General features: G+C 38.8%; 2 protein-coding genes across 3 annotated transcripts; one reads left to right on the forward strand and one right to left on the reverse strand.

Moving 5' to 3' along the window:
• Positions 1–1470: 1470 nt before the first annotated feature.
• On the reverse strand, positions 1471–11740 carry LOC119024541 (ubiquitin-conjugating enzyme E2 Q2-like). Of its 2 annotated transcripts, none has more exons than XM_037107435.1 (13): positions 11483–11740; positions 8114–8218; positions 7836–7958; positions 7686–7742; positions 7438–7587; positions 6043–6127; positions 5891–5951; positions 5708–5798; positions 5557–5615; positions 4741–4789; positions 4553–4648; positions 4024–4090; positions 1471–3935 (listed from the first exon to the last, which is right to left on the reverse strand). In XM_037107435.1, exons 1-13 carry the CDS (start codon positions 11639–11641, stop codon positions 3904–3906), a joined length of 1134 nt encoding a protein of 377 aa, XP_036963330.1. In that variant the 5' UTR covers positions 11642–11740; the 3' UTR covers positions 1471–3903. The 2 variants fall into 2 exon arrangements, with proteins under 2 accessions (XP_036963330.1, XP_036963329.1); XM_037107434.1 differs by having other exon boundaries at positions 7438–7590; positions 11483–11738.
• A 1257-nt stretch (positions 11741–12997) lies between these two features.
• On the forward strand, positions 12998–16546 carry LOC119024971 (UDP-glucuronosyltransferase 2C1-like). The gene is made up of 2 exons (XM_037108229.1): positions 12998–13585; positions 14581–16546. Exon 2 carries the CDS (start codon positions 14603–14605, stop codon positions 16199–16201), a length of 1599 nt encoding a protein of 532 aa, XP_036964124.1. The 5' UTR covers positions 12998–13585; positions 14581–14602; the 3' UTR covers positions 16202–16546.
• Positions 16547–24791: the final 8245 nt, after the last annotated feature.

Genomic DNA, 24791 nt, shown 5'->3' on the forward strand with positions numbered 1-24791 from the left:
TTCTGTTTTGTTATTTAATGATTTTACTTATATGTCTTCAACACACACCAGCCAAAAGTTCTGCTACATTGCTGATGATGGATTATCATTATCATTTGTTTCAATATTTTGTATTTTCGGTTAATCGTAAAGTGATGGGATGGACTGGATGTAACTCCTCAGTTGCAAATGGTCGGGAAATTGCGTGAGTAGTCGCGTATGGTGTAAAATTGTAACAAAAGAAGAGTACAAAACAATCACATGGCAGCAACAAAATGCCACTCAACTGAGTTTATTGCAAAACGTGCCCACTTAGTTTGACAGGTCATACATGAACCAAAAACAAAAGACACCCCGCCATCTAGGGAACAGTGCAGGGAATGTCATACACCTGTCCTCCAGAAACTATTCCACGTCGGAGTATTGCACCAAGCATGATTACTCAGTTAGCCAGGTAACTCCTAAAATAGCATGCAACAACTTTAACATTTGTTAATAGACATAATATTTATGACAAACTGACACCTAATACATTCCAGTGATGAATGCCTTCACTTCTTCACAGCGTTCAGGATGAAAGAAATACAGGGTTCAGCTGTAACAGAGCAGCATCAGTAAAATGAAACTGAAAAAAAAATAACAAAAAAAACCTTATTTCCTTTAATGGCCTGATATTTGTTTAGGTAGATAACTACACGAGCTACTACAGAATGTAGTTAGCCACTCGTTAAACTACTTGTGCTTCACTCTCCAACACAGACTGTAACTGTAGAACCATGAACCTCCATATAAAGGTGATGTTTTTTTTTTGTTTGTTTAAAACATGGAGCATTCAGGGAAATTCTTATTTCCTTTGGAGTAATACCGAATGATGTAATTCTTCTCCAGAAAAAATGAATAAAAATAAAAAAGAAGAAAAAAAAGAAGCCTACAATTACCACCAAGCAGTGGTCAAGTTGCTGTTCCTGAGCTATGGCTTTGGATAATGGCCGGAACATTTTTCGGAGATTATGATGTCATCGTGAAGCTGACCTTTTGGATATATCACTTCATAATCTCATAATTTTGTTCTTTTAGACATTTGTGTAAAATCTTGTCATAACTATCATGACCTGAGTAATAGCCAAAATGTAATTTAGAGAGGTCACAGTGACTTCAAAATCTAATCAGTTCATTCTTGAGTCCAAGTGGGTGCTTTTGAAGACATTCCCTCAAGGTGTTCTTGAGTTTTCGTGTCCACAAGAATGGGACGGACGGACTATCCCAAAACATAATGTCTCTGGCGATTGCCGGCTTGGAGGCACAAAAATAAAACACTGACCAAATTTTAAGTCAATAGTTGACTGATGGTTGTATCATCAGAAAATGATTCATTAAGGCTGTTGATATCGGATCAATTCATCTGTGATCCATTAAGACAACAGTGAAAACTCAATCATTTACACATCCTCGTGACTCAAATAATACACAGGGAAGCCAGTAAAACAGCAATAATCTTAAAATTCTTTATTCATAAACTTGATGCAAGTTTACAAATTACTGTACATGGTCAAAATTTCTTCAAATGGAAAATGAATATAAAAGAAAACCAAAGCGAGCCAGCGGTGCCGGACTTGATCATCTGTTTGTTGGTGCCAGAAAATGAACTGGCAACTGAGAGAAATCAATCTTTTCAACACACAGTCCAGTTAGAGAAGCGTGCAAGTCTATTCACCATGGCATGACTGTCAAACCTCAATCATCTCTTATTATCTCTGCTGAGCAGAGTTTTGGCATTTCGGAGGGAGGCGATCACACGTGGATGAAACTTAGAAAAGTTCATCGGCCTGGGCCCTTTTAGAGGCGGTTACACAGTTCCTTGATAATGATACACAGTAATTCCTCCCCCGTCTGCCTCCCTTCAGCTATATCAGACATGTAACAACAGGATGTGGAGCAGTGTGGTGAGAAAACGTTCCTGATTTTAAAATATTTAGCTCAAAACGTGCTTTGTTGTGTTTTTTTTTTTTTTTTAAATTGACCTCTTGAGGCACGTTGTTCCAGTTGTGCAAACATCTTTCTCGGGAATATTCAAAGATCATACTGAAATCAAATCTACTTTTGTACTTGGGAGGGGGAAGAAAAAAAAAAAAAAAAAAAAAATCTACAGATGATGAGCTTTCACACATGGTGGTTATCATGCCACTGCAGTCCTGTTGAAATGGCATCTTTCTGTAAATGTCCCTCTTCGTAGATTACTTGAATTAAAAAAGCAACATGTGGCCCTTAAGATTGTAAAGCTCGTTACATTTTTCTGTTGACATCAGATCAGTGGGTGAGTAAGCCTAAATGTCAGCTGTACAGAAAGTTAATTAACCCAAAATATAACCCCAAACCCAACACGTACAGATTCCCCTCCTAAGTATTGTTTGTTACCTGAGTTGCCATTTAAACAAACCTTTGCAGACAGTGTTAACAAATAAACTGCAAAAGAGCCAACAGATTGATAGATACAGTGTGTCCTGTAGTATGGGGAACAGCAGTACTGATATATTGCATGGTGTGAGTTCAAATGTACAGAGTTTTAGGTCAGTTCTTATCACACTGCTAAGTGATCCTTCTTGTTGCGCACCAAAAGCAACACCGAACCATCAGTGAAAGGAAGCCCAGGCAAATGATGGATGTTAAGCCCCCAAGAGGGGATGAATTCAGCTGCATGGGAAGTCATGTAACAGGGTTGAAATTTCAGATCTAAAACTGGTCAGGAGCGAACCACTACCACTGGTGCATGTCAGGAAGATTTGACACAAACATTTTTCTGCAAAACTGTGTGATGAAAAAGAAATCACATCCAAACACCCTTCATTCCCTCTGTAATCACATCCAACAATAACAATGGTTGAGACTAGGCTTGTGTGCAACATGCTGTCAGTTTTACACACGTGAGGCTTCATTTTTCAGCATCAAACTTGCCATCAATCTCTACAGCTATAACCAACTGAAACACCAGTAGCCCCAATAAGCACTTGCAGGGCTGATGGATTAACAGAAATAAGGCAAAAAGAGCTTTTTAGCATCAACATTAAATCTGTTAGAACTTCCAAAATGACGCTGATCTCATTATCTGGTGAAAATATATCTTTGTGTCCTCTTTCCAAGATATGAAATATGCAGATTCTGATCGTTAATGACCCTTGGCCCTCTTATTATCAACCCTTGGTGGATTTGTTCACTGAAAACACTCAATCTTAGTTCAACAGCATTGTAGCTTTTGATTCTGCATGGCCCATATTATTAGAAGGAACTAAAAGATACAGAGTGGTGGGTCATCTCAATTTAAAGATTCCAAAATACAAAAATTGGCTCATTTATTGTATAATATGCTCAAAATAATAAAAACAATCGCCAAATAATAATTCAAAAACAATATTTGCAATATGTACCAATTATATTTCCAAAAGAAAAAAAGGGGAAAATGGCGGTCAATAAAAACAGGTGCAGTGAGGTGCCACTTCAAGAGCTTCAGTATCAATCGTCTTTTAAAATTCGTGTTTAACGAGGGCTATCTGACTGTTGGTGAAGCCCACTTTGTCAAAGCAGCTAAAGAAAAAGCATTTCCCCACATTTAAAGGAGGAAAGTTTTTTTTAAAGACAAATGAGCATATTGAGAAAACAGAAATAGTGATACCCTCATGTCCTCCTCCTCACTCAAACACTGAGAGGAGAAGCCAAGTTATACCAGAATCCAGTCTTTCCTGGAGCGGGGTGAAGGAATACTTGTCAGATGAACTGGCGAGATGGTTTCCGCAAGAAAGATGAGACATCCCCAAGTTGAGTCGGGGTGTGTGTGTGTGTGTGTGTGTGTGGGGGGGGGGGGGATGTTCCAAAGAAAACAAGATACTTTGACCCAAAGACATGTTCTCAGTGCATAGTGGTAGTAGCTCCTTATCCATCCTCTTTGGGTGGTGTGTACCAGCCTGTAAAAACACAAAGAGAAACCCCTTTGCCAATGGATCCATACCACTGAGTGTCTACTGAGCCCCAACCATTCAGATATTTACTCACCATTCTTTTCATGAATCTGCACAAGGGATTTGTATGACTGTTGTGCTCTGGCAAGATTGTACTGGTTCTGAAAAACAAATAATGTTCTGTTAGATGTAAGAAATCATTGCCTACGCAGGAGGAACTATACAAACAATCAACGAAAAATACAAAATTCCCCATGAGGAAAGACAAAGTTAAAATGAGGAATTATCCATCTGATAAGTCCTTTATAGGCTTGTTTCTGCTCGGAAAACACAAAGAGCATGTGCAGTCATCAAATGTTGCCTTAGGTTATGCCTTTTTTAAGACAACCAACTGGCACGTGCAGCATTGCGATCATGGAAACCTTTAATGACAAACTGTCCCAAAGTGTGCCTGGTTATCTCCATTTCCAGGATTCATCGTGCCTCATATCTCTATCTCTCTGACTGCAAGCTTTACACCCCACCTTCGAATGTGGCCATTTGAAAAAAAGCCAGAAACACTTTAGCCTATAAAAGTGGTTGAGCGACCGACATGCTGATAGTTGACTAATGACATCAGTTACCTTATTGGCTCCAAACTGCACTCTGGCTTTTCCTTTAACCAGAGTTGCATTTATCTGCATAATGACAGACTCTATGGAATAGGCACTGCTCCAGCCCTGAAAAAAAACACACACACAAAACTATCAATTCTGTTGTTACGGTTGAGAAAAACTGACATAACGAGATGAACACAAACTCAGTTACAAACCTGTTTTGTGAGAAGCTCCATGCACAAGGCCCCTCCTCCTAGAACATAACTGAAAACAAAAATAATAAATTCAGTATCTAGGATGAGGACTAAACATTATGTATTTGAGCAGGTGCGTACATTTGATCAAGAAAGTGTTCACTTGACCTTTTACAAATTTGTTGTGCATCACATTAATTTCATTATGTTTTTATTTGCATTGTGGAAGAGATTTAGATTTCTGTAAAATCTAACCTATCTTTTAAGTAGTATATCAAGGGAAATGTGTTTATATCTGTTAATAATCAGAGCCCTTAAACAATCTGCATGGTTTGAGGTGGAAGATGAAAACAGTAAACAGTGTAAAAGCAGTGAATGAATTTCCTTCAAGTCTTGTTAAAATGCATTTAATAGTGTGATTGCACTCTTTTATGATGATGATTTACTTTTAAGAGTCAGAGCAGTAATTTGCAGCCAGTCATAAGCAAGCCTCACAGCCTGTACTACGCAGCAGTAACATAGTTTAAAGTCCACCCTGCTCCTCCAAGCATAAAACAATTCATCAAAGGATCTGAAATCAGCTTTGTAAACAAAGCGCATTATAACCACATCTGCAACAGCTGCAAGCCCAATATAAGATTTAAAACATTTAGAGTTGGAACTTTCTGTGAGATTTGACTTATTCTCATTAATATTGTGAGTAAATCTCCCAACAAAGTCCACAATCCATCTCCAAATTGTGTGCACAACAACTTTGGACCAAGTCCCAGTGAGTGATTACTTTCTTCAGATGAATTCGTATGCAAACTGCGCATTGGGAGATCACTGCACACTCACCCTCCGGAGAGCACAGGTGAGACAACCCGTACAAAAGGTGGGTCAAAAGGAAAATTATCCTGTCACATGAAGGAAAACAAAATTTGAGACTTGAGAAAACCCTTCCCCTTTCCCCAAAACACCAACTGACAAATATTATCACAGGACTCACTTTATAAGAGAAATTGAGCAGAATGTAGTCCACTCCTTCCTTTTCTTTTAAGACCTGCAAGTCACTATGTAATGGACTATCTGGGTCTACCCTGTAAAAAAGAAGGGCAAGTCAAATGACAGATGATAAAATAAACACAACACAATAAAACAGATTGTTTGCAAAATGTTAAAATCAACTTACGTCCTTAACTTGACATGCCATTCATAAAGGCTGTCGCCGACTAGTTCGACTGAATAAATACCTGTGAAACAAACATGAACATAATTTACTTCAGTCTGAGATGTCATAACAATAAAAGTCACCACTGTACAGAATTGTGTCATTACAATTACCCGTCTTGTAACTCTGTGATCTGTAGATCTCCCTGAGTTCCTTCATTAGGCGGTCTGAGGCTTGCACAGAGCCGGATACTGCACCCTGCAATATAAATCACAAGAGGAATCACACAGATTGTTGGACACCAGGACAAATAAGAAGATACAGAAAGATATTAGAGATCCTGAGGGAAAAGTCTTGTTCCTCACTGTGTATACATGGTGACAAAACTGAGCACTTTCAACCAACTCTCCTTGGGTGAAAAAAAAAAGGTGAATTACTAAACCTTTCTACTATAAGCCCACAAGAAAAGCCTTTGATCACATACAGTCATGAAAACATTGTTGGTGCATCATTTCCCTTCATCGTTCTTTATGTATTCAAAGCCAAAACATTTAATTTTGGTCAAATCATGTATGTTTTAGGGTAAAAATGCTTTTTTTCCCTGAGCACTTCTGAAAGACAAATAATATTCCAACATACTGTGACTAAGATTTCTGTATGATAATTTTGCTACAAATTAAATCCCTCAGCCTAACCCTCAGCACTTTAATCAACATTGCTGCCTTCACTAACAGCTAAGAGGGAGTGCCCATTTTAGGAACAGAGAAGAGAATGTGGATGGACTTGCTCTTTAAAGATAAAATCTGGATGAATCCAGCAGTTTGAATCAGACCAGTTTTGCATTAAGTTTGCATCATTTTACCAACTCTGTCCTGGTGTTTTGTTTTTGATAGCATAAATTGGGACTGAATGGTAAATTCTGAGTTCATGATTCCAGCTGGCTGATTCTTCTCCTCCACTGATGAGGCCACTGTGTTGCCTGATAATGTTGAACTGTGCTGCTGCAAAAGTTGAGAGACAGCTAAACTTTTTGCTTGACAGTTTAGTAGTTTCTTTCTGCCAGAGTTCTCTACGGCAGCAGTCACACTGTGTCAGCCTGACAGGAACGATGAGTCTGCGTTTTGGACTCAGTGCTGCTGTTGAACTGCACATGGCCAAACTGACTGAAAAAAATGAATTTGTCTGATGGAGTAAAAGAGAAGAATTCTAGTAATCCTGTAGTTCTGTTAAACTATCCAGGAGTTGGGTTTTCAATAAAACCTTTCATGTTGCCAAATGGTTCCTGGTGGGCAAAACATCGAGATTTGCTTGCCTTCAATGCTAATGAATCTCCTGTCAAACCTTTAAGCTATCCTCGCCATACAGGAGCAATACAGGAAACATTTAATACATGAAGCAGGAATTTAAAGTTGTATTTACTAGTTGTGAACATTAATTGAGCAGCCAATAAAAATTAAAAAAAACACAACTTTCAGCTCTCTCAAAAGGGTGATTACAGCTCCTCCAGACCTTCTCCATTATGCTCACCAAAACGAAATTAAAAAATGATGAAGTGAATTAGCTCTTACATTCAAGTGATCCTGTCTCTGGTTTTTACGAATCTTCTCCAAGATGGCCAGATTTTCTTTTTCTATCCCGTCATCTTCTGACTTTTTTCCATCTGCAGGTTCCTCTTCTTTCATGTCATAATGGTCCAGGTCTTGGTCCAGGTCAATGTCCTGCTGCCAATGAATATATCGTGTTTAGAAACAGGATGCAAACAATTTGGGACTTAAAGCTACATACAATATGAACTGTCATGAATACACATATTTACCTCTCCCATTTCCTCCTCCTCTTCCTCTTCAGATGTCACCTCATCTGGTGGCCCATGCTGTTATGTGGTAAAACATAGCGTGAGTTGACAAATGTAGAGTTTTTAAATGCAACAAGAAGATATTGAATTTCACTTGGATTTGGTTGGTACCTTTCGCTCCTGTGTTATTGGACCAGCAGGCAGAGGCTGGTCGAGCATCTCTACATCTGGATGTTGTGGAAGGTTGTAAAGCCGACAGAGATCACAAATGAGGCGCTTCAACTGCTGAAGAAGCTGCGGCGAAATCATCACGATAACACATTAATAATGATAACCAAACTGCCTTTGAACGAATGATTCATCCAAGTTTCTTTTGTTATAACCTAAACATGCGATGTTAGCATTTGAAATATGCCTATGAGAAGCTGGATCCACATTGTCCAACTTACCAACGTGCTGCCTTTTCGCACATCCTCTAAGCGCTCCAACACCTCTGCCAGACTGGGATCATCAGAGTCAACAAACCATATTGGCGGTGTTGAGGGATAGGATTCCTACAACAGATGCAACAGCATGACATGGAAATGTTGCTAATTATACTCGTATGGTAAATGCTTTATTGTCTACAGCTTGTGTATTACCGCTTAACAGAGAATGCCACTGCCTTTACGAAACCAAAATGTTGCCCTGGGAAATCTCATCTAAATAAAATGTTAAAGTTCTTCCAAAGCCATAAATGATATCATGTCTTAGCCCACACAGCCACCCACTGAACACAACGTTATCTCTACTGCCAGCTGTAGAGCAAGTGTATCTCCAGCACTGAATGACGCTGAACCCTCAAATAAACCTTAATAAAGTTGTTAAGTCATGTGTAAGGTTCCTACAATACAACTGTAAGATTTTCACACTGAAATAGCTATTTTGTTTTTACAATGTGAATATAGTAGAATTCAAAACTGTAGATAAGCAAATGTATACCATATGATAATCTTTCATGTTTGATGCAAGAGCCAGTTCGAAATTATAAGACAACTGTTCACACCAGGAGATTATGGTATAGATATATGGTATAACTGGGGGGGAAAATTCAAATAGTCAAAATCTGTTGTGTGTGTCTGGTATGTAATGTTTTATGTTAAGCTTCCCATGTACAACTTCCAGAAAGGAGAACATAACACAATACTTATGTTAGGCATCAAGTTACAAATGGACAAGGGTATGACTGGGAGTGCATGTGGTGTCATGTTATGTGGGATGGATGGTAGATATGGGAAAAATTCATGTCATCATCCATATGATGGCATATATGGCATTAGTTCTATGAGGGTTTTAAGCACTGTGCATCATATATATATATATATATATATATATATATATATATATATATATATATATATATATATATATATATATATATATATATATATATATATATATGGCAAGATTTATAGGTCAGAAAATCTGAGCATAACAGTACTTAATTATAAAGCTGTTCTGCCACAAATGTTATCTTGATCAAATAAAATGCGGCTGCTATGATTTGGATATTCCACTGTAGTATATCATGATTTTACACAACTTATTGTGCAGCCCTAATTTCAGGTATCTCCATCCTTTCTGGGATTTAGCACAAACTATAATAATCCCAAATTCAAAGAAGAGATACTCACACTGGTTCGAAGTAGTTCTCTACAAGCACATGCCCAAAGGAACAAATTAATGTTTCAGAACAGATGGCCGATTGGTTCAAAATCCTACTTCTGTAAATTCCAAGCTCTCATCTCCACTGACTCTTCCTATAACTAAATCAGGTGCATTTGGCCAATCAAGTGCTGATGGCCACACATGATCTAATTAATTGGACACGGAAAATAAGCTGGCACTGGGGTACCTTGAGGCTGGCCTGTATGAACTAAGTGTTGGAAACAACTTGCACACACTCACTTCTCTTTTTTTTATTGTGATGATTATATTGCTGTGGGTAGGGTTGAGCGATACAGTGAGTAATGTTGTGAAACTTTTAGGCTACATGATATGTAGGGCCGCATGGTATGGGTAAAAAATGTACACTGCAATATATATTGCTAGATTTAAAAAACATACAGAAAATTTCACCAGCCACCTAGCTATAATTTTAATCACTATTTGATTGATTACTTAATTATAGCATATAAGATAGGCTCCTCTTCTAGATCAGTCAAAAAAAAAAAAAAAAAATAGATATGTGCAAGTTTTCCTTTTGCATCAAGCAGCAAAAAAGATATAGATGGGTGTAATTTGCGTTACTTGACATTGCATGTCCTGCTATGTGAGGATTGTGCATGCACACATTGTGATGTAGATGATGAAACGATATATTGTGCGGCCCTAATAAGATGTAACCTGGTATTTTTGAAATCTCCTCAAACATGCTTGATAAAAACTAGGACTGGCTGAGAGCTGAAATCAAATATCATGATATTTTTTGCCCAAATACTTCGATATTGATATTGCAGCAAATCTTGTAGAGATGATTATTGATGACCAGAATGAGATTTTTGATGAATAACCATCACTAATGTTAATATAATGACTAAGCAGGTGAAGATAATGTTTGAACATGTAGTGCTGTCATGTAAGTACAGAAAACTACATCACATCACTGCAGCATTTTAAATCAGGTCTTATATCAACATAGCGACAATTACAGCACATATCACCGAGGCCTGACTGAATGTATGGATTCTTTGAGATGGAGCTGACTCAAAGGCCATGCAGACTGACTCAACATGACATCATGACTATCAAAACACTTTTAACAAGCCCATCTGCCTCCCTAAAATCGTGCATAAGTGGAAGTGTGTGTGTAGATGTTTTTGCTTAGAGATGAGGATGTGGTCAGGCTGTCAGGATGGTGTGTGTGAATGATCTGTCACCTGAATCATACTAATGCAAGGGGCCGTGAGAAAAAAATGCGTCTCAGTTCTTATGTCTTGAATTGAACTTAACATCATGTTCGAAGATTATTTATTATGTGTATTCACCGGTCAATGCATTATAAAAGCAGATCCAACGTTAACAAAACATATAGAGCTAGTCTGACATTATGAGAAGGATGAGAAATTACAGAAATGTAAAGTACAGTGCAGACTCCTTAATATCTACATTATATAGCTTCCTACATATTTTAGTTTCCTGATAAAATGACTATTACCGCCACAGCCTTAAAATATGCCAGTAAGTTCGTCAAGGGGATCAGACTATTTACTGAAAAGCCTGAAAAACACATCAGAACAACATTCCGTTAAACCGCCTCTATTTAACGTTAAACATGTTTAACGGGAGCAGCGATATGCCTGTTTGGGAAAATCTGTTTTTAAGAAACGTAGTCTAAATAAAAGAAAAAAGCCGTGGTGTTGCGAAAGTCCCTTTATGTGCGAAGTTAAATGGCGTAAAGATTAAACCCGACACGTAGATTAAGTAAAAGAAAGTTAGCAGTCATGGTACTGGCAGCAGCAACGCAGTTATTTTGGCTAACAAGACAAGCTAGCGTTAACGTTACTTTCAGTTAACAAGCTAGCAGGAGCTACCGCAGCGTCGTTACTGATCGACGTTTTCTCGTATACTTTACAAAGTGAATTTAAACACCGGCGCCGTGCAGTTTTCTTTAATCAACGGGGTGACATCCATCTCGATGACCGCACACGGCACGAACACAGAGGCGAACACTTTATTCGTGATTATTTTGCGAGCACGGAACCTTCCGCCGAATGATTTGGTTTCAGTTGATAGTCAGTGGCTGGGTTAGCTTGTGCGCAGAGCTGGCCTGGACTCACCGTGATGTTGCAGTGAATGATCAGCAGCTTCTCCCCTGTTACGTTGAATTGACAACTGAGTTCGTCTGGTTTCCAGTCTATTATTCTGAAACGTTCGTGGTTTGGGTCAAAAATTGACTCCAAAAACTTCAATTCGGCCTTCAGCCCCGAAACCGACATCTTCTACTCATCTCAAACCACCAGGCCGCTGGCAGAGGGGAAGTCGGGGCGGGATGTGACCGCGCAGTTGAGTCGGGTCTACGGATCTCGCATATTAGCGTGAGAATAACAACAAAGGGGCTGGAGGGTGAGGTTCATGATGTGCGCTGTCAGGAGAACCTCGCATAATGACAACACAATACTTTAATTTAAATATACTGAATACATTAAATACTTCACCAGATTCAATTTCATTTATTTATGTGCTTTTCGGGTATAAGACTATTTGGCACTTAATAGTAGTATTCATAACCTGCAAGACTCATAAAAAACCAGATGACAAAATCCTGAATAACTTACATATGTATGTAATAAATATTCAAGATTTACCAGACCTAGAGGAAGTTTATTTTTGCCACAGGGGGCCTTAGACCTGTAAGCGACCCAGAAAACATTTGCGCCTTACTGTAGTTTTTTGTACTGTAGATTGCAATATTATATGTTGCAACTTAAATAACTGCACTTTTCTTTGTGAATATCTATAACAGGATCTTTTGGTGCTGTGTGAGCCTCCACTTAAAAAACAAACAACTTTAAAGCAACATTATGTAACTTTTTTACTTTAAAGGTGCAATATGTAAGAATTTTAGTTTAAAGCACAAGAAAATAGCTAAAATTATCAACACAATGTGAAGAAATAACTTCACTTTTGATGTTTTGTTTTAATGTTAAAGAGATATCTACTGCTGAAGTTAGCATGCTAACCAGCTAGACCTGGGCCTGAAAAGCTGTCTCAGTGGTCCAAAGCTCCTGTGCGATTGGTGTAAACTACAACATTCCCCTGGTTGTCCAGCTAACCGAACAGCTAATTGAGCTAACAAGTTAACAGTAGCTACAGTCATGGGTATATAAGAATATACAGTTAGCAGCAGTTAGCAGTTACTCTGGTGATTCACTGCACCTATTTGTTAATCCTGAGACATATATGATACCAGCTGTAGTATGTACTGTGCAGTGCACTTTTTGCTTGATCTAATTTTGCATGTTATAGTGTCCCAACTGCAAATATTTGCCCCGGGCCCCCGAACAGGTTAATCCAGCCATGTAAAGCATAATTTTTAAAGCTACTACAAGGAACCTAGGTTTTTTGTTGACCCTAGCGGCCCCTGTGGACAAAAGATGGCAATGGTGAAGTGAAGTAAACTTTGTTTTAGTGCCGTGCCACCACTCATCCATCCATCCTATCATAAGATCTGGAAATGGTGAATGCCCAGTGTTTACTCATATGGTACTGCAAAGGTTGTTTGTTTACATCCTGTTAGTACAGGGGATTGGAGCAGTGGTTTTAAACTTATCAGAGCTAGGGCTGCAACTGACCGTCATTTTCAGGGTTGATTAATCCAATATCAATAATTTTCTCAATCAGTTGATTAGTTGTTTGGTCTATGAAATGTCAGAAAATGGTGAAAAATGTCAATCAGTGTTCCCTCAATCATTGCAGCTCTAGTCAAGATACCACACCAAATTCCCCAAATTGATCTATGAGGTTTCGAGATGATAAATCAGACAGGAGAGCGCAGAATGATGTGTTTCTACCACACAAAATGATGTTATTTTCCTTGCTTGTACTATAAAGAAAGGGTGCAGCAGTTGTAGGAAATGGCCTTATTGCTGTTTGGGGAGACAAATCTTGATCAGTTTAATGTTAGTTGCACTGACTTGACACTAGATGGCACCACAGGTAAACGTTTTCTGCCTCCAACTACACATGACCTCTCTCTGAAGGCCTACCTTGAGCAGTAAACACATTTTACAGCCAGCCAATATCTGCAGCAGCACACACCTTCCTTTGCAACACAGCGGTACATAGTACATTACATGTACATACATGCCAGCTAGTCATAACTTTGAAGGACAGACCAGGAGGTGCATTCACGACTAACTGTGCACAACTAGTGGATTTAGGTAAGTGCTGATAAGAAGCTCTGTTACCCTTAAGTAAAAACAGCCATGGAATGTGTCTTAGATTGAAACGCGATGTTAGAAAAACAGTTTTCTGTGCAAAGCTTGGCATGTAAGTGTAAAATGTCACAGAATGTAATGCTTGTTAAAAGTTATCCACTTCGAGTTTTGACTTATTATAGCTGTGATAAACATCGAGTCAATCACTTTGGTGTTTTGAATTTTCAGTGATTTGTTTTCATTTGGATCACGGATTTTGGTTAAAGTAATAATAATGATAATATTTCATCCGTGGTGAGTAAAGTATTCTTTACACAAGCAAAAGTAGCAATTAAAAGATTTAAAAATGCTCCATTACCTTACATTACAAAAGAGTGCTTGATTCAAAATCTCAAGTGTCATTGGCAAAAGTATCAAAAGTCAAAGAGCTTGCTCTGCAGTAAAATGTCCACAGTGACTGGCATCTGATAGAGTTTTACATGATCAGGTTGTTGCTACGGATGCATCAGTGTGTAAGAGGCATTTTTACTGTTGTAGGTTAAAGTGGAGCTAGTTTGAACTTCAGTGAACTTGAGTTGTTTAGTCTTTTACAACATACAGGTCAAGCTCCTTCAACGAGTCAGGAGATAAATCTGAGTGGTTGTGTTATAATAAAAGCTTCATTAAAGAGGAAAAACCACTTACATGAAATTCTGTATGCATGTCTTTTAAATATTACATGGTTTGACCCGAGTTAGAGTGGAAATGTCTCTTCGGTTAAACTGATAACAACTGAAACGTAACAAGGGGCCCCAACCACTGGTTTAATTTTTAACGATATACTGTATTTTACAAGCATGCCATATATTCTTACGTAAAATTTAAACTGGGGTAAGTCAGTAACAAACTGTCAAATAGTGTAATTATTAATTCCCTGTGAAATACAGTGAAAGTATGTTGATATGGAATGAATAAACCAGCATTCCAGCACTTGTATTGAGTTGTTTTTGTGTTTGAAGGTCTCTGAGGGATTTCAACACAATGGTGCCTCATTCATCGCTGATCACATGTGCCCTGCTGTTTATACAACTAACCAGTGTATCTGGAGGGAAAATACTGGTGTTCCCATTGGATGGAAGCCACTGGGTAAACATGAAAGTACTCATAGAGGAGCTGCACGCCAAAGGCCATGAGGTCACTGTGGTGCGGGCGTCCGATAGCTGGTACATCAGTGAAAAGTCTCCTCTCTACACGTCTGTCACCGTCGACACCCCGAATGGATTTGAGCAAAACTTCGCAACCTTTTTGTCTCCACAGCTGGAGATCCGGCTTCAGGGTAAGGATGCCTCTTGGTGGTCTCGCATCTGGACTCGTATCAAGATGCAACGTGCGACTGTGGACCAGTTCAGTCAGTTCCATAAGGGGATGAGTGAAATGGTCGCTCAGATGTTTGAAGATGAAAAGCTGATGCAGTCTTTGCATGAAGCCAAATATGATGTGGTCTTGACTGACCCTGGCATTGGCGGAGGGGCATTGCTGGCGCGTTGGCTCCAGGTTCCCCTTGTTTATAATGTCAGATGGACCATTCAAGGTGAAGCTCATTTGCTCATGGCCCCTTCACCTCTGTCATACGTCCCTTTCACTGCGACAGAGTTGACAGATAAGATGACCTTCCCTCAAAGAGTACTGAATGTTTTTAGTTATGCCCTCGGTATGTACACAATGTCCACCATCACAGAACCTCACTACAAACCACTAGTTATGAAGTACTTTGGGCCTGATGTGGATTACGCGACGTTTTTCCTGGATGCTGATATATGGCTCATGAGGAATGACTTCGTCTTTGAATTTCCACGTCCAACAATGCCAAATATAATCTACATGGGAGGATTTCAGTGCAAGCCCTCAAAGCCTCTTCCTGCGGACCTGGAGGAGTTTGTCCAGAGTTCTGGGGACCATGGGGTCATTATAATGACCTTAGGGACTTTAGTCGGGGAACTTCCTCAAGAAATCGCTGAGGAGATCGCTGCAGCCTTTGCCCAGCTGCCTCAGAAGGTTGTGTGGAGGTATCTGGGAGAACGGCCAGCCAGTCTGGGCAACAACACATTATTGGTCAACTGGCTGCCACAAAACGACCTCTTAGGACATCCTAAAACCAGAGTGTTTGTGGCCCACGGAGGCACTAATGGGGTCCAGGAGGCAATTTACCATGGAGTGCCTGTAGTCGGACTCCCCTTATTCTTTGACCAGCCTGACAACTTGTCCAGAATCAGAGCAAAGGGGGGAGCTGTGATTGTAGATATCGCGGTGCTCGATAGACACAACTTTGCAGAAGCCCTGATGGCAGCTCTTCACAACTCCTCTTACAGGGAAAACATGCAGAGGCTGTCGAGGCTGCACAGAGATCAGCCCATGAAACCACTGGACCAGGCCGTGTTTTGGATAGAATATGTGATGAGACATAAAGGAGCCCGTCATCTGCAGACACAGTCCCACAAAATGTCCTGGTTTGTTTACAAGTCTGTGGATGTCATTGCCGCTTTGTTGACAGTTGTACTTATTCTGACATTCATCTGCATTTTCATTGTAAGGTTACTGTGGAGGATGATGTTTGTGGGGAGGAAGGTTAAACATGAATGACATTAAAATAAAATGTTGGTTTTATGTGTGAATTCTGAGCAAAACAAAACATGAAGTCAGCTGTTATCTCTGTGTGTGATGTTCCTAAATTTGTCAGTGATTTGAAATAAAACGGTGATATAATTTTGACATGATTAAAACTTATAAACCCAACATGCCAAAAGTATTTCTAAAAACGTAAAAAAGGGAAGTAAATTGACTCAGATAAAGACAACAGTGTTACGGACTTAAAATACATTTTCAACGAGGCCCTTTTTCTTTGTAAAAATGGAAAATGGGCCAGAATTGTCTTAAAATGTTCATAAAATAGGAATGTATGTGTTAGCTTACATCTGACTTACAGATGTGGACAATGTTAAGATTATCTGAAATATGATTTAAATGTTTTTTGGTAAGTGTCTGGAACTAGTTGAACTTGAACTAAAAACTGAAAGAGATCAAATAATCCATTAATTACAAACAATTCCTTCAGTTATTAAAGACAAACAGCAAAGTAACTGTCATTTAAAATTGTTTATTCAATCATGATACAATCAATGCATATATAGAAAGTAAGAACATATTATTTCACTCTCTTTGTTTTGATTTGACATCTTAAATCTCAAAAGGGTCAAATTATCACATTACAGAAGCACTGAGACTGGTTACAGTAAATGTGGAATAATATACACAGGATGAGAAACACAGAAAGCATTTGCCACAGAAGTTTAGTCAAGACGTTTGTTTATCTTATATATAAATGTTTTATCAAATGCATCACCTCTTTTTCTCTCTTAATTTGGATGAATTTGTGAATATAGATAATTTGATTCTTGCTTTATGAGATGATGAATTTGATATAACATAGACAATGTATATTTGATGTTTCAATACTATGTATCATTGTTCCTTTTTCTATTTAGTTGATTATGTAATTGTTTTTGTATGTTTGGATGGTGCTGTCCCTGATGTATAAATAGTATACCATAATAGAGTGGTTACCATTTTTCTGATCTGTCTGTCCTGATGAAGATCCAAATGGGATCAAAACGTCTTTTGTAAACTTATGTGATGTGCATAAACTCTTCATCAACAAGCAATAAGCATTAGCCAAACCTTTTTAACTCTTATATCTACAGTTTTATTTAGGAACTCATGGCAAATATATGCTAAACTCTTGACATAACAAAAAAAAAAGTTTTTTTTAAAATCTATTTTATATAATTGTGAATGGGAAAGATTTTGTTCATAAGCTTATGTTAAAAAAAGATCTGTATTAAAGTAAAATATCTCCCATTTAATGGCCTCATGTCTCATGTAGTTCTGTTTCTCAGTGTCACCACTTCCAAGATTATACATTATGTTTCCTCCCGGATGAATTAGTTTGAATCAGAAATGTTTGTGGAATAGGTTCCAGCCACAAATCTATTGGTGCAGATCAAACTATATCTAATTTTGCCAAAATGACACCATTGATTTGCTTCTAGCAATAGAGCAATGTGATAATGCTAATCAAAAGTTTGTTTTTTCTAAGCTTTACCCAAGATTTTTACATTTAATAAGTGATTTATGTGGTTAAAATTATATGATCTTTTCAAAGCCTCCACCTTTTCTCCAGCTGCAACTGCATGACTGACACAGTTTACACCCTCGGTGTCCCAGGTTTCGATCCAGTTTCTGCCCTGCTTTTACGGGCTCATTTGACCCATCATGGTTCCGCTCTCTTCGTTTTGCACGTTTTCCTCTGTTCTGCAGCAGATATATAGAGCGGTGGCCAAAGCGAGGAACACGATGAACCCCAGTCCAATGAACTAAAACACAGGTCAAAGAATAAACAAGGTAAAGGAAAAGTGAAAATAAAAACTGTTAATCATGACTGCTAATGAACAACATTTTGTAGAGAGTATACAGCAGGGCTCTAGGGATGACAAAATCAGCAAAAAATCGATGACAAATCATCAACTACTACATGGATTAAGTACGTGATTATAACGGATGAGGAAATTTGATGATACTGTCATGTTTCTTTCAGCGAGATGATCTTCACAGATGAATGCCACTTTGTGATTTTTGAAGCGTAAATTGTACAGCATCTTTTTCGAATACCGAGGCAGCTGGTGACATAGAGAGGTCGGCCAGAAGTGGCTCCCTGTTACCACTAGTTGAAATGGGTACAGCGCCATCTATCGTACAGGGGTATGACATGCTTCGGCCAGTAATTAGATTTTCTCACCGGCATGTATACTCGGACAATTGCAGCTGTCTGATTGAGCAGCATAGTTGAACTATGACTGTGTGAAGGCTCTCCCAATTCGGAGGCTCCTCCAAATGCACCCCAAATGCTGCTCACTGTTGGTTCACATTCTGTGTACTTAGTAACTTGTTTATTTTGTTTATTTATTACTTTACTATTATTTATTACTTTGGTATTCCTTTCTCACTTTGTTTTACTACTGTTGCACAACAATTTCCCTCGGGATAAATAAAGTTTTCTTGAATCTTGAATCTTGAAAAATGCAGCCTTCTTTACCCTCTTTTTGGAGGATGCACCATTCCTATCCTTCGCGGCTTCCCATATCCCAATATTCTTTGCACGCCCGAAAGAGAAGAACGAAAAAAAGAAAGAAAGAAAATGACAGCAATGCATTGCGTAGATTGTCACATTCGCAGGCCTGGGCGGCAGAAATCATGACCTTTGGGTAAGGGTGGTAACGGTTGATGTGGCCTTCGAAGGTCTCTCAGAAGGACTCGCCTTCAAAGGCCACAAAGGCTGGGTCCTTCGAAGGATGCAGCCCCTGAATTGGGATACAGTCACCGACTATGGTCATTGTGTAACCACAGACCTTATTTCAGGCATTTAACTAAAAAAACAATTTAAAAAAAAAAAAAAAAACACCACTGACTTTGAGAGGAGAAAACCAGAAGTGCAAACATGCAAGCTGATTTCCTTATTTTAAGACTCAAACTACACTACTCCATTTGAGGTCCCTTGAAGATTAATTCTACTGCCTGAATCCCAAGTACCCCATGGTCTTAACTTTTTCTGTCCTTATCTAATCATTTGTGGTCCCCAGACTAATGACTTTAGTGAACCACTGTCTTTCTCTCAAGCTACACCTCGAGGTTGACGTTTGTGTTTTAAATGTTTAAAAAACTATTGGAGGCACATTCATGCTTTCCTGAGAATTAATTCACTTTACATGTAGGGCCACTATCAGTTTCACATTTATTTTGCCAGTATACTGCTGATCAGCTAATGTCAGCATCCTAAAGGCTAAACTTATTGTTACGGCCCCAAATTGAACACAAACAAAGACTCGAACAAAAAGAGGCCAGTAACATATAAAGGACGCCGAATGAACACAGTCAATTTTTAATGGCAAGAGTTGCCCTGGCGTTCTAACAGGCCAGGGAACTGAACCCAAACTCAAATCAGCAACAAAGGAGAAAACAGCAAAAGACTGTGAGGCCAGCGCAGCCTCCCTCCTCCTGCAACACACCTGTAATCAGAGAAAGAGAGAGAGAGAGACGCCCTGATACTGCCTCCTTTTACCTGCTCAGGTGATTGCCCACACCTGAGCTCAAAAAGGCGGAGCAGGGCCGAGACAGGGACACACACACACAGGGCACTGACCTGGTCACGTGTAACACTTATGAACATTTTAAAAACAAAAAAGCAGCTGAACACAAGCATATTAGTATTGTCTCTCTTAGCATCTATGTTAGCATGTTATCACTCATCCTCTTGTTTGAGGATCAGTTCCTGAAAAATGTCAAACAAAGTTGTTTTAGTTGTCTCTGTAGTGACATCTGATTTGTCCTTACCTTAGACACAGCAAACCATTTCTTAGTATTGACCAGTTCTGTTGAGTTTTTGGGTTTGCACCATTTCCAAGAGGCATCTTCATGTGCCTTCACATACTCTCCGGACGACTCTGTCATTGCACACGCCAAGTAGTTGCCATCCATGAACAACAGGGTGAGCCACAGTATTGCTTGGGCAAAGCCAATGAACACCTTCTCTGTCCAACCTTCTGAGCACTTCCTGTTCTTATATCCTTGAGAGCTCATCACCACAATGATAAAAATCGCGGGAACACAAAAACATCCGGTTACAAGCCAGACATTCAGTTGAGGATCACAAGGACATTCAAACTCCATTTCCATAAACTTCTCCAAGCATACAAGTAAGAAGCCAAACATCACATTTGGCGCAAGAGAGCTCTTCATCATTTCCTTCACCATAGCGAACCAGTGGTTTATTGGTGTCATTTTCAATTCTGCATGAAGACAGAAATAAAAATAAAAGTTAGAAAACATGAATTTGTGACATTTATTCTATTTCTGCCAATCAATTGAACTCTTGACACACAATCAGTGTTTTTATCATCTTGCAAAAAATCGTAGTTAGTGTGGAAGTTTCTTGGCTCCTTATTTCAATGCCTTAAAACCTAAAGATTGACCCTGAGAATATTGAGAGACGTGCTCTTGTTGATACCACTACAAAGAAGTGAAACTCTTTTAGCTATCTGTTTCATGAGTGTTCCCCTTTGATACTTAACCACTCACCACTAAAGGAAGACTACATACACTGTCAGACAAAATGTATTTGTAAGTGAACACAATGCAGAGCCGTCCCTGGGCAGAGGCAGTATAAGCAAATGCTAGTGGCGCCGTCATCCGCGAGGGGCGCAGAAAACGGGGGGGAATGAAAACATAATAATAATAATAATAATAATAATAATAATAATAATAATAATAATAATAATAATAATAATAATAATAATAATAATTATTATTATTATTATTATTATTATTATGTTTTTACCAGTGCCCTTACTACTATTTCGAAATACCATATAAGCCTACAGCAGAATAACTTGATAGCAAAGGCAATTACATAACGATGAGACCTCTTTTCTGGGCTCCTGGCTCGATGCACTGTACCTGTCGCCAGGGGCGGGGTTTGGGGATGGCTACATGGGCTCAAGCCCCGGATGTTTTTGCCAAAGCCGCGACTGGGGGGAAAAAAGCCCAACGCAGTACGGGGGGGCGGGTCGAGAGGCGAGCTACCTGAATCTGACCCCCCCAAACTGAGGAGGGAAATTTACTGACTGTAGCGGAATCATAAGGTCCCAAAGACTGAAACCATCCGGCGCCCAGTGATGAAAAGGAAGGAAAGAAGAGGAAGAAAAACGAAGAAGAAGATACAGGTACAGTAACGTCAATGTGATGAAGTTAAATTAATAATTTAATGATCGTAGTTACCGTTGTTGGAGCAGAGTGTTAGCTTGCCAGCTTACTTTGGACTATAGCAGCATTGTTTAATAATCAATAAATAGCTGAGTCGACGTGTGACCCTATTACTTATAAAGTAAATAATAGGGTCGTTGTAAGCCTTTAGTTTATTATGTCACAGTTTATGTTTGTTAAAGTTTACATTAGGGTTAAGTGTATTCTTGTTAATACACACCTTAGCTTTCCCATATCATTCATAGGCGAAATATGTATATAAACACTGCACTTACACTCTGGTTAGACTGAATTACATTGCAATGACAATAAAGTTGAATGAATCTCATCACATTTTCATTATTAGTCTATATTAGTCTTATGTATAGCACACATCAAGCATCTGTTTGTTTTGTTTTTTTTTATTAGAATGTAACATGCAGTGGTGACATATTCTTCTCTTCTCTCTTCAGATGCACTTTGAAAATATTTCACCAGCAGCCCAGTGACACAGCATCAGGTGCTCCTGTCCCTCTACCTCAGCACAGCAGAGTGACATAGCATCACAGCATCAGGACTAAAGGCTGCACCAGTAGACCTGCTGACTGGCCATCTCTTCTAACTGACAAAGTGAGATGAGTTCACAGAGGAAAGAAAAGCAGTTACACATTTCCCAAATGCAAAGATGGGAGAGCGTCAACACGACTTTTGTAACAGAGTCTTAATCAATGCTGAAAAAATCAAACGAAGCTGGCTGATGTATTCAAACAGAAGTGATAGCGTGCACTGCTTCTGCTGTTAAGTGTTTTCTCCAAAAGAATACAGACATAATAAGGAAGGACTAAACGACTGGAAAATGCAAGCCACTTGCTGAAGGCTCATGAGGATAGCCAGGAGCACAATACCCACATGGCAACATGGAAGGAGTTGGGGGTCGTTTTGCAAAGCAGCTGACAATAGATCAGCAAGGGATGGCACTTGTTATGGTTGAGAGATAGTATCTTTGTACAATGCCTTATTTATATTTATATTTTTATCAATTGTTTCTTCAGTTTTTATTTGGTGAGATGTTTTTGACTTCAAAGAAATGAAATCTTGAAAACATACATGCAGTTTCTGTGTGAGGGTTTGAAAACTGATTGTGAAATTGACTGCGATGCAAGGGGGCGCTGGCTAAGATCTTGCCTAGGGCACCAAATCACCCTGGCACTGGAACGCAATGAGTGGTAATAACTTAAATATACAAATATAATTGCAGTAAACAACAACAAGCAACTGTTCTGTGTCAAATCATTTTTAGGATCACCTCTGCAAAAGAAGATGTTAGAGTAGATGTGTATTTATCATTTTGGTTTGTTGAATTAATGATGTATGAATTGCTTTTCTCATTCTAGTAAAACACACAAAAATATCTTATCCTGCCATTTTGATGCATCTCACATAGAGACTACATGGGAAATAATCTTGTTGGATAAATGTATGCTGACAAAGGCTTTAACTACAAAACAATAACTTAGTCTTGCACAGTGTGTTAAGACTTTTTCTGTTACCATTGTCTTTACCCAACATCAGGAACAGCACACACATACATACAGAAGAAATAGGCTTTGATCACATGTTATGTAAGAGATTTGATCTGATTTTGAAGATTTAGCCTAGTCTGTTAACAGAAGATATGCTGTGTGGCTGGTGTGGAGACTAAATAGCCTATATCTTATCAGTGTAGCCAGGGACAGGTCTGCTCTGATGGTTTCTGAACAGCAGCAAACCGATAGGAAGCTGATTTAGGTGAAAATGTATGTTAAATGGAGGTTGATCCATGAACAGATGGTCTCTGTAGAGTTTTGATAGTGTCATAATTATCAGCAACTGAGGACGGTGTACCGACTGATAAATGTGCCTGATAACATTTATGTCAGTCAGAACCAGATCTAACAGGATGGGAGTGTTTCTGTGACTTCCTCTGTGACTTCCTGCACTGACTCCAAGCTGATGGAAACTGTCATGATGTCTTGATGTCAGCCTCTTGCCTCTGACCCTGCTACTGCCGCCTGATCTCATCCATTTTCCAGCTGAGGTGCAGTTCATGGCGAATGAGCCTATAACTATGTTGTGTACGTTATCTGATCACATCTTGAGTATAAAATACAAATAGTTCCTTGACTGAGACATTCTTGATTTGCCATGAAAACATTTTGTCTAAAGCTGTTTTTATTTTAACTGTGTTAGAACCATACTGTTACAGTCAAGACTTATTGATAATGTCAGAGAGCGTCCACTTTTAGTTTAATTCCTCACCACTCATTACTCAAAAAGTAGTTTGTGATGGCAGACACATGTAAGGCTTTTGTTTCAAAACATCAGCCAACATATTTAGGCAAAGAAATATCTGAGTAAAAGAGTGAAAAGTGAAAAACTTAACAGTTGTGGGGACTCTCCCCTGTAATATAAAAATTAAAAGACTTAATAAAACATGAAACCAATGCAGTTAAACTGCCTCCCGGTGTGTGTCTGTACAGCAAGATCAAAATTTTACCAACCTTAAGGTTAACCCTGAGAATCTTGAGAGACGTGCTCTTGACACTGCTTTGAAGAAATGAAACCCTTTTATCTATCTGTTTCATGAGCGTTCCTTTTTGACACCTAACTACCAACCACAACAGGAAGACTATACCATGTACACTGTCACACAAAATGTATTTGTATGTGAACAATGAGTGGTTATGACTTAGATTTACCAACATAATTGCAATAAACAACAAAGAGCGACTGGTCTGTGTCAAATCATTTTTAGGATCACCTCTGCAAAAGAAGATGTTAGAGTAGATGTGTATTTATTATTTTGGACTGTAGAATTAATGATGTATGAACTGCTTTTCTCATTCTAATAAAACACACAAAAATATCTTATTCTGCTATTTTAATGCATCTCAGAGAGACACTACATGGGAAAAAGTCTTACCTGATAAATGAATGCGAACAAAGGCTCTAACCACAATATGATAACTTAATCTTGCACAGTGTGTGTTAACCACTCCTGTTATCTTAACATTCTGCATATGCCCATCGTCCTCCGGGTCAAAGATGATCCGCCCTCACTGAAGATCTAGAATGAATCAATTTCATTTTATTCTAATGCCAAATCTATTTAGCATTTTTTATTGTAATACAGCTGTCATATGTTCTCTTTACTAAAGTATATTATTATGATATTATGGTTATTATTTGTAGCTTGTCGGGTGCACAGTTAGTGGAGTGGTTAGAGGGCAGGTACGCAGTCCCCATACGCAGGGGACCCTGGTTCAAATCCTGGGCGGAGGACCCTTGCTGCATGTCACACCCCCTGACATTTCTTGTCTATCTACTGTCAAATGAGTCT

Source organism: Acanthopagrus latus, chromosome 8, assembly GCF_904848185.1.
Source record: "Acanthopagrus latus isolate v.2019 chromosome 8, fAcaLat1.1, whole genome shotgun sequence".
Lineage (NCBI taxonomy): Eukaryota > Metazoa > Chordata > Actinopteri > Spariformes > Sparidae > Acanthopagrus > Acanthopagrus latus.